The sequence below is a fragment of the Peromyscus eremicus genome, chromosome 6 (assembly GCF_949786415.1).
Source record: "Peromyscus eremicus chromosome 6, PerEre_H2_v1, whole genome shotgun sequence".
NCBI classification, from domain to species: domain Eukaryota; kingdom Metazoa; phylum Chordata; class Mammalia; order Rodentia; family Cricetidae; genus Peromyscus; species Peromyscus eremicus.
Genome location: NC_081421.1, coordinates 67,495,295 through 67,509,368, shown reverse-complemented (window position 1 = coordinate 67,509,368; position 14,074 = coordinate 67,495,295). Strand labels below are relative to the sequence as shown.

Genomic DNA, 14,074 nt, shown 5'->3' with positions numbered 1-14,074 from the left:
CTAATAAGCTTACCTGGGGTCAGAGGACAGAACAGCCACTAGATAGACACAGAAGCCAGAAAATGGTGGCACATACCCCTTTAATCCTAGCATTCTGGAGGCAAGATCCATCTGGATCTCTGTGATTTCAAAGCTACACTGGAAACAGCCAGACATGGTGACACATGCCTTTAATCCCAGGAAGTGATGGCAGGAAGCAGGAAGGTATATAAAGTGTGAGGACCAGGTACTAGAGCCTGGTTAAGCTTTTAGGCTTTTAGCAGCAGCTCAGCTGAGATTCATTCTGGATTAGGACTCCGATGCTTCCAGTCTGAGGAAACAGGATCAGCTGAGGCACTGGCAAGATGAGATGGCTGTGGCTTGTTCTACTTCTCTGATCTTCCAGGATTCACCTCCATAACTGGCACTGGGTTTGTTTTTATGAATAAGACCTTCTAACAACTTGTACTACATGTGGCTCCCGGTCAGGGATCTCAACCAGGTTCCTTTTGCTCTCCTGCATGTCATGTTCAAACATGGCTCTGAAAACTGGAGACAGCTCCTAAGATGGCCTTGTGAGCCTGAAATTCCTGAACAGCTACCACCAGGCAGCAGTTTGTGAATGGGGAACTCTGCCAAAGCTCTCATAGATCATCTGCCATCATGCTCCTGGAACCTGGATCCCTGGCTTCTTGCTCTGATCAGAGATGCAGAAGGAGTCCTTAACCATGATCACCTTGCAGAGGAGGGTGAATTTGTAATCTAGGAGAAGCCAAAGCCCATGAGAGAAGATCAAATCTTCAAAGATGAACTTTTTGAATCCCCAGTGTCAGTTTTGCAGGAACCTGATGACTCCTGGGATCTTCATCATTTCTGTTTTCTCTCATTTGGCATGTAGGATCTACAAATGGAACTTTGCCCACAGTGTGCTCTTTGGACAGGTAGCAATACTAAGTAAGGTGACAGGTAATCTTTGCCTTATTCATCCACCCCATTCAGGTGTACTTTCAAACACCATTTCTGTTTGTCATTGGCTCCTGGTGAGAAAGTGGCCCTTTTATTGTCTACCCATATTCCCTCCAAGCAAAAATGGAAGTTGGAGATGGTCCACCAATAGGAGAATTTCTGGACACTGATCTGTGTGTAGCCTCAGCTCTTCGCTGTCAGGTCCCCTGACATATCTGCTTGTGATGGTTTGAAAGTTAAAGCTTATTCAAAAGGAAGAACTGGTATATTTTTCTGCTTTAACCTAGGGGTCACAATTACAAATATTTTTTAGATTTTTAGTTTCTGTTTTTCCCTCTGTTCCTTCTTGAGTGGGGATGGAAAAATCTCTCTCAAATTTGCTATCCAGATTTCAATATTAGTTTCAGAGAAGACAGTCTAGACTACTAGGGACTGTTAAATCACTCCACTTTTCTCTAGGTTGAATCTTAGGTCAATATGTAACTAGTTTTGATCATTATTCACAACTGTTGAATAATTTGGGACATTTTATTCACCCATATAAAAAAGTGTTGTGCTAGGGTTCTCAAAAGTAACAGAATATACATAATAAATCTTTCTATAGATGAGGGAGGGGTATTTATTAGCATGACTTGGGCCTGCAGTCCTGCTAATCCCACAATGGATAGCCATGAAGGGGAAGTACAAGAATCCTGTACTTACTCAGTCCAGGAGGTTGGATAGCTGAGCTGTATTCAATATATGTTGGCATTCCAGAGAAGTATTCTCTAAAGAGAGGAAAGGAATGGACTTGCTGCAAGGTGAGGGCAAGCAGGCAAAGAGCAACAACAGAGGGTGTGGCTGAATTTAGGGTGTGCCTTCCAGCATCAAGATATGGATTAAAGGTGTGTGTCTTCAGGCCCTGAGATCCAGATTAAATGTTTATCTCTTTCTACCTCCAAATGCAGATTGGAAGTGCATCTAACTCTGCTACTTAAGCAGAACATCTCAGAGATGTTTTCTCCATTTTAGGATTTTAGTTCTTTCCATAAGAAGTTAAGTTGGAAACCAAGATTAAAAATCATAAGTGAATTTTGATTGTGTTATGTGTAGTCCTAAACGCTTCTCAATTCAATCATGTTGATTGATTTGATTTAGCCTCCCATACCTTATATTTCACATTTTAAACTGTGAGTACTGCCTTCTTCAAACTTTGAACTTCCGTGCTTACTCTGTAGGGCCTTAAAAGTGAGAAAGTATTCTGGTTTCCAGTAGAAGATATTAAACAGTTATGAGGAAGGCATTTTGAGATGGTTCCTCTTCAATATGTGATCTGTAAAATGCTCCCCACATCTATGATGCTCATTTCTGTGAAATGCAGAATGTGTTCAACAGAAACCATAGAGGGAGGGGCTTTGAATGGATCCCCCTCTGTAGTGTGATCAGGAATATGTTCCCTTTACCTCATCTCTCTCCAGTTAGTCCTGTCTTAGAGAGACTCTCTAAGCCTAAAGCACACAGAAATAAATTCAGATTCAATCAGCTCAGCCATTCCCAGTCTGGCTCTACTGTAAGTCTTACTCCAACACTACTTTCAGTTAATATAGGATAAATCATCATTGGTTTTGACTCCTTGATATTTTATTCATCTGATAGACTCTTTGCAGATGACTAATTAGTAGCATGGGTGACTATTCACCAGGAGAGTTCAGGGTCACTGGAGTAGACACCCCTCCATCATATGTGTCATTTGAAGGTTTTGTTGGTGATCACTTCAACAACCATTGTTTGTAAGAAAGGTGCTCTAAATTGTGAGACCTATGCTCCAGTGAGCATACTCCTGGAGGGCAGGTGTGACTTGTCACAGAGTTACTAAGAAACCTTGGGCAGTAAGCTTAGCCTTTGCTCATAATGTTTCTCATTTGTGGAGAGGCACAGGTGGAGCTTTTCTTTTTCCCATTGGTAGGGGGTTCACAGGGCAAACTGATTTAGTCAAAAATACTCAGATTCCCAGCACTAGGAAGTGCATGTATTAAGCCTGGAGGGAGATGTTCTCATAGCTGAGAGAGCCACTGTTCATTAGAGGAAAACAAAGCTGAGAGAACCACATCAAACACACATACATACACACACACCACACACACACACACACACACACACACACACACACACACACAAAACCCCCACAGGACTTTCTAGCATATTTTCATACAACAGAACAGACAGGAGGAATCAGGTGAAGTATCAAACAAATTCTAAACAATGGGGAATAGCCCCATGACACCCCTCTCCTATGTGTCCACACAGAAAGTGCTTTAATAAGACATTCCTCCAGACTTCAGAGGCCAAATAACTTTCTAATGTGTTTCCTTTTTATGTGGAAGTGTCAGAGTCCTCTGAAGTGTTATGCAGCAATTGATTAAAGGGAGGCTTGGATGCCTAGATTACAATGGGCACACCCTGGAGCTCTTGTACTCCATACCCATCCCCATTCCAAGGGGCTCTCAGTCCACCATTATATCCATTTCTGGTGTCTGGGATCTCAGTGGTATCTTCAGAAATGTAAGATAGCCACCAGAGAAGATATATTGGGATATACTCCAATAGAAAGTATTTACAGGCTGACAATTACACTGGGTACTCAGGAACCTACTGTAGCATAGAGACTTTCTGGGGTGAGCTCTCAAGCATAGATTCTAATTTCTGAATTGACATAATTCTGTTAACAAGAATAGTTATAGAGGCCAAACAGTAGGGTAGAATATTTATAGTTTCCCCATCAGTATGGATGTTGATGGATTAGGCCCTTGTTTCTGTTTTGGCAGCTGGTGCTGTGTAGGTGATGGAGTTTGCAGCCTGAGTGGTACTTCCCCCATGGAATCTGGTGACATCTCACACATATTCTGGACACTGAAGCAGCTGGCCATGGCCAACTCTCCTACGTGTCAAAACAGAATGTGTCAATCAGACTCTTGATGCAGAGGTGAGAGATCAGGTGCAGGTGTCAGATCCCTCCAAAGCATTAGGCAGAGACTGGTCACAGGGACTCTTGGGGACTTGGCACTCAGGTTGTACCATTTCTAAAGTTCACTGGCCACCACACTCTTTTTTCTCTGACTTGCTCTGAGAACCCTGGTATCTCAGGTCTTATCTATGGAATCTCAGTGGAAACTGCAAAACTATTGAGGGGCAGCCTGAGAATCTCAGGGGTTGAAGGTAATTTAAAAGCTAAAAGAACCTATACAGATGTGCAGCAGACTCTAAGAGAACTCAGATACAGACCCAGACTACTATACCCAGCCAATTACTATAGATGGAAATTTAAGATATTCCACCATAAAGCCAACTTCAAGCAATATTTGTGTACAAATCCCATCCTATTGAAAGTGGTTGTAGGAAAACTCCTACCTAAAGAGATTCACTACAACCATGAGTAATACAGGGAATAAATAATCCGAGAGCAGTAAAAGCAAAAGTAGGGAAACACACACATACACACAGACTCCTCCACCACCCAAACAATAGACAACAAAATATTAGGAATCAACCATCATTGTTTATTGATCTTTCTCAATATCAGTGGTTTTGATTCCCCAGTGAAAAGTCAGACTAACAGAGTAGATATAAAATCAGATTCCACCCTTCTGTTGCATCCAAGAAACACACCTCAACCTAATGAGTAGGGATTGCCTCAGGGTAAAGGATTGGAATAGATAGTCCAAGCAAATAGATCTAAGAAATAAGCTGTGTACTTGCTTTTATATCTCATCAAATAGATTTAAGCCAAGGGCTAATCAGAGAAATAAGTAAAGACACTTCACAGACATGAAAGGAAAAGGGCACCAAGATAAAACATAAATCAGAAACAATATGTCCCAGGTAGGCTTCCTTTGGGCAAGCCTGACTACCACCATCCCCCACCAGACCCTGTAACCTACAATGACCACTCCACCCCCCAAACCCACCCATCCTCTGAGATAGCAGTTGCTCCCTGTCAGCTTGGATTAGACCAAGAGGTGAGTCTTTGTTCTACTAGCAGATCACCCCAGCCTCTAGGCTTTAGTTCCAGGGGCACAACTAGTGACCCCAGACCCCCAACCATTGCATCCCCAGGTACAGGCCAGCAGGCAGGACTAAAGAGGCAGTCCTGACTACCACCATCTCCCACTGGAACCTGTAACTTATAAGCCCTGCTTCACCCCCCAAAAGTACCCATCCTCTGAGACCACAACTGCTCCCTGAGACAGACTCCAACAGCTTCAATTGGACCAAGAGTGGCTCCCTGAGACACGGACACCATTTGCACTGATTGGAGGTAGAGATGGGTAGATGCCAGGGAAAGAATACATTAAACAACATGAGGAGCAATATGGTACCACCAGAACCTCATGGTTCTACATCAGGAGGACCTGAAAATCCCAACATATAAGAGGCAGAAGAAAACAATTCAAAAAAATGACTTTAGGACAATGATAGAGGCCTTTAAAGAGGAAATGAAAATTTTTCTTAAAGAAACCAAGGAAAAGACAAACAAAAAATTGAAAGAAATCAATAAATCCCTTAAATAAAGCCAAGAAAACCAAGAAAAAGCAATCAAGCAGGTATCACTTCAAGACTTCAAAAATTGAAATGGAGGCAATACAGAAGATACAAAGAGAGGGAATGCTGGAAACGGAATATCTGAGTAAACAAACAGGAAGTACAGCTGCAAGCATAACCAACAGAAAGCAACTTTTCAAAGAGAGAATCTCTGGCATTGAAGATAAAGAAGAAATATATGCATGGGGGGGCGGGGGGACAAAAAAAAACCCATTAAACCTAGCCAAGTCATAACACAAAATGTTCTCGAAATCTGTGACACCATGAGAAGTCCAAAGACCAATCCTAAGAACATTAGGGATAAAAAAAGGAGAAGAATATCACCTCAAAGGTATAGAGAATATATTCAACAGAATCACAGAAGAAAACTTTCCCAACCTAAAGAGGAAATGCCTGTGAAGATACAAGAAGCTTACAGAACACCAAATAGACTGCAAAAAAAGGTGTCTCCTCACCACATAAAATAAAATCACTAAACGTACAAAATAAAGAAAAAATAATAAGAGCTGCAAAGGAAAAAAAAAGCAAAGTAACATATAAAGTCAGACCCATCAGAATAACCTCTGACTTCAGAATGAAAGCCAGAAGATCCTGGATAAAGGTTATGCAGACACTAAGAGACCATGGAGGCCAACCCAGCAAAACTCTCAATCATCACAGACAGAGTAAACAAAATATTCCATGATAAAACCAGCTTTAAACAATACCTATCAAAAATCTAGCCACACAAAAAGCAATAGAAGAACAAATCCAACCCAAGGAAGTTAGATGTACCCGTGAAAGCACAGGCAGTAGATAATCCCACACCAACAAATCCCAAAGAAGGGAAACACACAACACTACCACAAAAATAACAGGAATTAACAATCACTCATCATTAATATCTCTTAATATCAATGGACTCAATTCACCTATAAAAAGACGCAGGCTAATAGAATGGATATTAAAACAGAATCCATCCTTATGTTACATACCATACAAGAAACACACCTCGACTTCAAAGACAGACACTACATCAGAGTAAAGATGTAGGAAAAGTCCTTCCAGTCAATTGGACTTAGGAAGCAAGTTTGTGTAGCTATCCAAATATGTAACCAAATAGACTTCAAAATTAATCAAAAGAGATCAAAAAAGGACATTATGTATTCATCACAGGAAAAATCCATCAAGATGAAGTCTCAATTCTGAATATTTATGCCCCAAACACAAGGGCACCCATATATGGAAAAGAAATATTCCTAAAGCTTAAATCACACATCAAACCACACACACGAATAGTGGGAGACTTCAACTTTCCACTCTCACCAATGAACAGGCTGAGAAAGAAATCAGAGAAACATCACCATTTACTATAGCCACAAATAATATAAAATACCTTGGGGTAACTTTAACCAATCGGTGAAAGACCTGTATGACAAGATCTTTAAGTCTCAGAAGAAAGAAATTGAAGAAGCTATCAGAAAATGGAAAGATCTCCCATGTTCATGGATAGGGAGAAACAACATAGTAAAAATGGCAATATTACAAAAGCAATCTACAGATTCATGCAATATCCTTCAAAATTCCAACACAATTCTTCACCGACCTCAAAAGAACAATACTCAACTTGATATGGAAAAAAAAACCCTAGGATATCTAAAACAAGCTTTTACAATAAACAACTTCTGAGGTATCATCATCTCTGCTTTCAAGCTCTACTATAGAGCTATAGTAATACAAAAAGCTTAGTATTGGCATAAAAACCAACATGTGCACCAATGGAATCAAATTGAAGTTCCTGACATTAATCCACACACCTATGAACACCTGATTTTTGACCAAAAAGCCAAGACTGTACAATGTAAAAGAGAAAGCATCTTCAACAAATGGTGCTGGCATAACTGGATATCAACGTGTTGAAAATTGCAAATAGATCCATAACTATCATCATGCACAAAATTCAAATCCAAGTGGATCAAAGACCCCAACATAAATCCAGCTACACAGAACCTGATAGAACAGAAAGTAGGAAGTATCCTAGAAATCATAATGCTCAACTGAATCACCAATGGGTCAAGGAAGAAATAAAGAAAGAAATTAAAGACTTCCTAGAGATCAATGAAAATGAATATACCACATACCCAAACTTATGGGATGCTCTGAAAGCAGTGCTAAGAGGAAAATTCATAGTACTAAATGCCCACATAAAGAAATTGGAGAAATCTCACACTAGTGACTGAACAGCACACCTGAAAGCCTCAGAATAAGAAGAAGCAAAGTTCCCCAGGAGTAATAGACACCAGAAAATAACCAAACTGAGAGCTGAAATCAATAAAATAGAAACAAAGAGAACAAAACAAAGAATCAATGAAACAAAGAGTTGGTTCTTTGAGAAAATCAACAAGATAGACAAACCCTTATCCAAACTAACCAAAAGGCAGAGAGAGAGCATCCAAATTAGCAAAATCAGAAATGAAAATGGAGACAGAACAACTAACATTGAGGAAATCCAGAGAACTATCAGGTCATACTTCAAAAACCTGAACTCCACAAAACTGGAAAATCTAAAAGAAATGGACAATTTTCTGGATAGGTACCACATACCTAAGTTAAATCAAGACTAGATAAACTAAATAGACCAATAAGCCCTAAGGAAATAGAAGCAGTCATTAAAAGCCTCCCAACAAAAAAAGCCCGGTACCAGAAGGTTTCAGTGCATAATTCTAACAGGTCTTCAAAGAAGTGATAATACCAATACTCTTTAAATTGTTCCACACAATAGAAACAGAAGGAACATTACCAAACTCCTTCTACGAGGCTATAATTGCCCTGATTTCCAAGCCACACAAAGATGCCACAAAGAAAGAGAACTACAGACCACTCTCCCTTATGAACATGATGCAAAAATACTCAATAAAATATTGGCAAACAGACTCCAAGAACACATCAAAACATGTTCAAGTAGGCTTCATCCCAGGGATGCAAGGATGGTTCAACATAAGAAAATCTGTCAATGTAATACACCATATAAACAAACCAAAAGAAAGACAAAAACACATGATCATCTCACTAGATGCTGAAAAGGCCTTTGACAAAATGCAACACCCCTTCATGATAGAGGTCTTGGAGAGATCAGGAATACAGGGAACATACCTAAACAAAATAAAGGCAATTTACAGCAAGCCAACAGCCAACATCTAAGTAAATGGAGAGAAACTCAAAGCAATTCCACTAAAATCAGGAACAAGTTAAGGCTGTCCGCTGTCCCTATACTTATTCAATATAGTACTTGAAGTTCTAGCTAGAGCAATAAGACAACAAAAGGAGATCAAAGGAAAACATATTGCAAAGGAAGAAGACAAGCTTTCACTATCTGCAGATGACATGATAGTATACATAAGTGACCCCAAAATTAGACAAAGGAACTCATAGAGCTTTTAAACACCTTCAGCAACGTAGCCAGATACAAGATTAACTCAAAAAAATAAACAGTATTCCTTGTATATACAAATGACAAATGGGCTGAGAAAGAAATCAGAGAAACATCACACTTTACAATAGCCACAAATGATATAAAAAATACCTTGCGGTAACGCTAACTAAGCAAGCGAAGGACCTGTATGAAAAGAACTTTAAGTTCTCAAAGAAAGAAATTGAAGAAGATGTCAGAGAATGGAAAGATCTCCCATGATAATGGATAGGTAGGATTAACACAGTAAAAATGGCAATCTTACCAAAAGCAATATACAGATTCAATGCAATTCCCATCAAAATCCCAACACAATTCTTCACAGATCTGGAAAGAACAATATTCAACCACTTATGGAAACATAAAAAACACAGGGTTGCCAAAAGAATCCTGTACAATAAAACAACCTCTGGAGGCATCCTGATCCCTGACTTCAAGCTCTACTACAGAGCTATAGTAATAAAAACAGCTTGGTACTGGCATAAAAACTGACATGTGGACCAATGAAACCAAACTGAAGACCCTGACATTAATCTGCACACTTATGAGTATATGATTTCAGACAAAGAAGCCCAAAGTGTACAATGGAAAAAGAATTCATCTTCAACAAATGGTGCTGCATAACTGGATGTCAACATGTAGAAGACTGCAAATAGATCCATATATGTCACCGTGCACAAATTTAAGTCCAAGTAGATCAAAGACCTCAACATGAATCCAGTTACTCTAAACCTGATAGAAGAGAAAGTAGGAAGTAGTCTTGAATGCATTGGCACCGGAGAAAACTTCCTAAATATAACACCAGTAGCACAGACACTGAGAGAAACAATTAATAAATTGGGCCTCTTGAAACTGAGAAGCTTTTGTAGGGCAAAGGACACGGTCAACAAGACAAAACGGCAGCCTACAGAATGGGAAAAGATCTTCACCAACCCTACATCTGGCAGAGGACTGATATCCCGAATATATAAAGAACCCTGTGCTCGCCTAATGTTTGGCTGTGGATCTCAGTATCTGCTCATATCAGCTGCTGAAGAAAGCCTACTGTTGACTGTAGCAGGAATCTTAAAAGGTCTCATTAGTAAAATCAAACCTGGAAGCCAGGTATTGGGGTGAATACTGGAAGATCACAGAGACAGAACAGCCACAGCTACCTCACCTTGCCAATTCCTCAGCTGATCCTATTTCCTCAGACTGGAAGCCTCTGAATCCTCATCCAGAATGAATCTCAGCTGAACTGTTGCTAAAAGCCTAAAAGCTTAACCAGCCAAAAGCTTCTAGTTTCTGGTCTTCACGCCTTATATATCTTTCTGCTTTCTGCCAACACTCCCTGGGTTTAAAGGCTCACTTTCTGGTATTAAAGGCATGAGTCACTATGCCTGGCTGTTTCCAATGTGGCGTTGAAGTCACAGAGATCCTGAGGAATTTCTGCCTCTGGAATGCTAGGATTAAAGGCGTGAGTGCCACCATTTTCCAGCCTTTGCATCTAGTGGCTGCATCTAGTGGTCCGTTCTCTGACCCCAGATAAGTTTATTAGGGTGCACAATATGAACATAACAAAATTTCATTAGGTTTCCTTTCATTGATGTGTGTGTGTGTGTGTGTGTGTGTGTGTGTGTGTGTGTGTCAGTGAAGACACTGAACAAACTTCTGTAGCATGAATCTTAAAAATTCTTATTAATAAAATCAAACCTGGGGCCAATTATTGGGGTCAATGCTGGTAAATCAGAGAGACAGAACAAGCCACAGCTATCTCACCTTGCCAGTTCCTCAGCTGGTCCTGTTTCCTCAGACTGGAAGCCTCTGAGTCCTCATCCAGAATGAATCTCAGCTGAACTGTGTTGCTCTAAAGCCTGAAAGCTTAACCAGCCAAATGCTTCTAGTTTCTGGTCCTCACGCCTTATATACTTTTCTACTTTTTTTTTTTTTTTTTGTTTTGTTTTGTTTTTCGAGACAGGGTTTCTCTGTGTAGCTTTGCCCCTTTCCTGGAACTCACTTGGTAGCCCAGGCTGACCTATACTCAGAGATCTGCCTGCCTCTGCCTCCGGAGTGCTGGGATTAAATGCATGTGCCACCACTGCCCGGCCTTACCTTTCTGCTTTCTACCACCACTCCCTGGGATTAAAGGCGTGATGAGTCACCATGACTCTCTGTATCCTTGAACTCATGGATTTCTGCCTCTGGAATGCTAGGATTAAAGGCGTGTGCTATCACTGCCTAACTAGTACCTTTTCTGTTCTCTGACCCCAGATAAGTTTATCAAGGTACACAACATTTTGGGAAACACAGTACCACAAACTTCCACAGCTGAGCAGATCTGGATGGACTAAAATGGCTTTCTTTAAACAAAAACACTACTAGAATCCACAAGCTGATTTTAAAATTTTTATTCATTTTGTATTTTGGGCGGTTAAGTACTGTCTACAGAGATGTTTGTGCCCATAGAGACAAGAGGAGAACTGTACAAGGATCCTCTACAAGAGCAACAATTGCTTTTGCCAACTGAGTCATCTCTCCATTCCCACACACTGAGTTTGGAGAAAAATGTCTTCATTCTCTTCCCCTTCTCTTATAATCAAATATTCAGGTTGTTTTTTTCCTTTCTGAGTCCTTGACCTTATGTTCTGCTAGGTCCAATTCAGACAAGTTTGTCCAAAGAAACCCTGTTGTAATGTGCTTGGGGCCAGCAATTAATATGAATTCCAGTTTACAACTCATTGGACAAAAATCAAACCAGTACAGCAGCAGGGAAAAGGCTGAGTAGATTGTACCAGAGTCCAGACCTTCCCCTCCCCCAGCCTTCCATTCAACTCATTTCCACCTGTATTAAAGTCTCATCCACCATCTGTCTTTCCCCAGATTCACTGTAAATGCTACATAGGTCCCATAGTCTATCCAGGTGTAATCAATAACTACACTGGCTGCTGCTTCTGGGAGACACATGTAGGTCACAGCTGACCAGGTACTAGGGTCGATTTAGGCATTTGAGGGGGGCTGCCAGAAAGAGCAGTGAGCAGAAGCCAGGGAATGGTATGATTCAGCTAACAAGTGGGGACATGACTCCACCATTGTCTTCCAGCCTGAAGTCTCAGAGATCTCAGAAGCATGTGCTGTAATGAAATCCAATGCCTGGGTTTTCAGCTGCCCTGCTCTATGGAGGTCAGCCAGGACAAGAGTGTGGGCAGCATTCTCCACAGAGAGGTCCCTGCAGAGGGCATCCTCACACATGACCTTCAAACGCTCCAGGCCATACCTGCCAGCAGCTGCCAGCAGAGTATCTGCTATGCTGTCCAGGTCTGGTGCTGTTCCTGTGTAAATGAAGTCCATCATTGCCTTGAAGACTTGCGGCTCCAGGTTGGGGATCTCAAAGTGGTTCTTTCTGCTCTCCTTCATGTCATGTTCAAACATGGCTCTGAAAACTGGAGAGTGAGCTGCTAAGATGGCCTTGTGAGCCTGAAATTCCTGGCCAGCTACCACCAGGCAGCAGTCTGTGAAGTGGGAATTCTCCCACAGCTCTCCTAGCTCATCTGCCAAGGTGCATCTAGGAACCTGAATTCTTGGCTTTCTGTTCTGGTCAGAGTTGCTCAAAGAGTCTTCAACCATGCTCACCTTGCAGAGGAGGGTCAGCTTGTCATCTGGGAGAAGCCAAGGCACAAAGGACAAGAGGAAGTTTCGAAGGATGAACTTTTTAAATCCCAGTTCAACACCTGGCTCGAACCTAGAGACTATAGTTTTGCTCTCACCGTGGGTTGTCTCTCCATCTGTGCTTAATATCAAGAACTGGAACTTTGCCCAAACAGGACTCTTTAGACAGCTGAGCAACACTAGGTAAACTGACAGGTAATCTGCACTTTCTTCATCCACTCCCTTCGGGTGTATTCTCAAACACCATTTGTCATTGGCTCCTATTGAGAAAGTTGGGCTTCTAATGCTTTCCTGAATTTCCTCTAGAAGAAAACGAAAGTTGCTGATGGTCCACCTGTAGAAAATATTCTGGACGCTGATTTCGGTGTGGTCACATCTCTGGGATGTCTGGTCCCCTGACATTTCTGGAGGTAGTTTGAAGGTTAAACTGGATCCAAAATGAAGAACTAGCAAGTGTTTTATCTTCACTCTGTGGGATACAATAATAGACCTGGTTTAGATTTTTAGTTTCTATTTCTGTTCCATCTTCTATGAGGGTGGAAACTTGGGTCTGAAATTTTCTATCCAGATTTCAATACTAGTTTCAGAGAAGACAATGTAGGCTACTAGGGACTCTTACATCACTCCATTTTTTTCTAGATTAAATCTTGGGTCAATAGGTACCCACTTTTTATAATTATAGATAACTTTTGAAAATTTGGAACATTTTGTACACTCATATCAAAAATGTTATACTAGGGTTCTGCAGAGTAACAGAACATATATAATTAATCTTTCTGTGTATGAACAAAGGGGATTCATTAGAATGACTTAGGGCTGCAGTCCTGCTATTCCTACATTGGCTAGCTGTGAAGGGAAGCCAAGGATCTAGTACTTACTCAGTCCAGGAGGTTGGATGTGTCCCTGGGTCTTCAGTATATGCTGGAATTCTGAAGGAAAATTCTCTAATGCCGGGGAAGGAATGGTCTTGCTACAAGGTGAGGGCAAGCAGGCAAAGAGCAAGAGCTTCCTCCTTCCATGTCCTTTTATATGCTTCCAACAGAGGGTGTGGCCCAATTTAGGGTGTGTCTTCCAGACTCAAGATCTGGATTAAAGGTGTGTGTCTTCAGGCCCTGAGATTCGGATTAGATGTTTGTTTCTTTTAACTTTCAAAGTCTGTATTTGAAGTGTATCTACCTACTTCAACTTAAGCAAAACATTTCTCACAGTTTTGTCCTCCATATTAGGATTTTAGTTAATTCCATATCTAGTTGGGTTGAGAATCAAGAATAACCACCAAAAGTGTATTTTGCTTTCTGTGGTTCATCTTCTGTAAAATAAGGCTTTGTGTCCATTCCACAGAGCTGTTATCTACTCTTATAGGGGTTTTACACTAATTCTTGCCTCTAACATGATCCAGGAGAGGTGTTTTCCTTACCCTGTCAGGGGACTCAGGGTTCACAACGTGAAGGTCTGGGA

General features: G+C 40.9%; 1 protein-coding gene across 1 annotated transcript; it reads right to left on the bottom strand.

Moving 5' to 3' along the window:
- Window positions 1-11,947: 11,947 nt before the first annotated feature.
- On the bottom strand, window positions 11,948-13,018 carry LOC131913795 (speckle-type POZ protein-like). The gene has a single exon (XM_059266578.1). The coding sequence runs from the start codon at window positions 13,016-13,018 to the stop codon at window positions 11,948-11,950; it is 1,071 nt and encodes a 356-aa protein (XP_059122561.1).
- Between the last annotated feature and the right edge of the window lie 1,056 nt (window positions 13,019-14,074).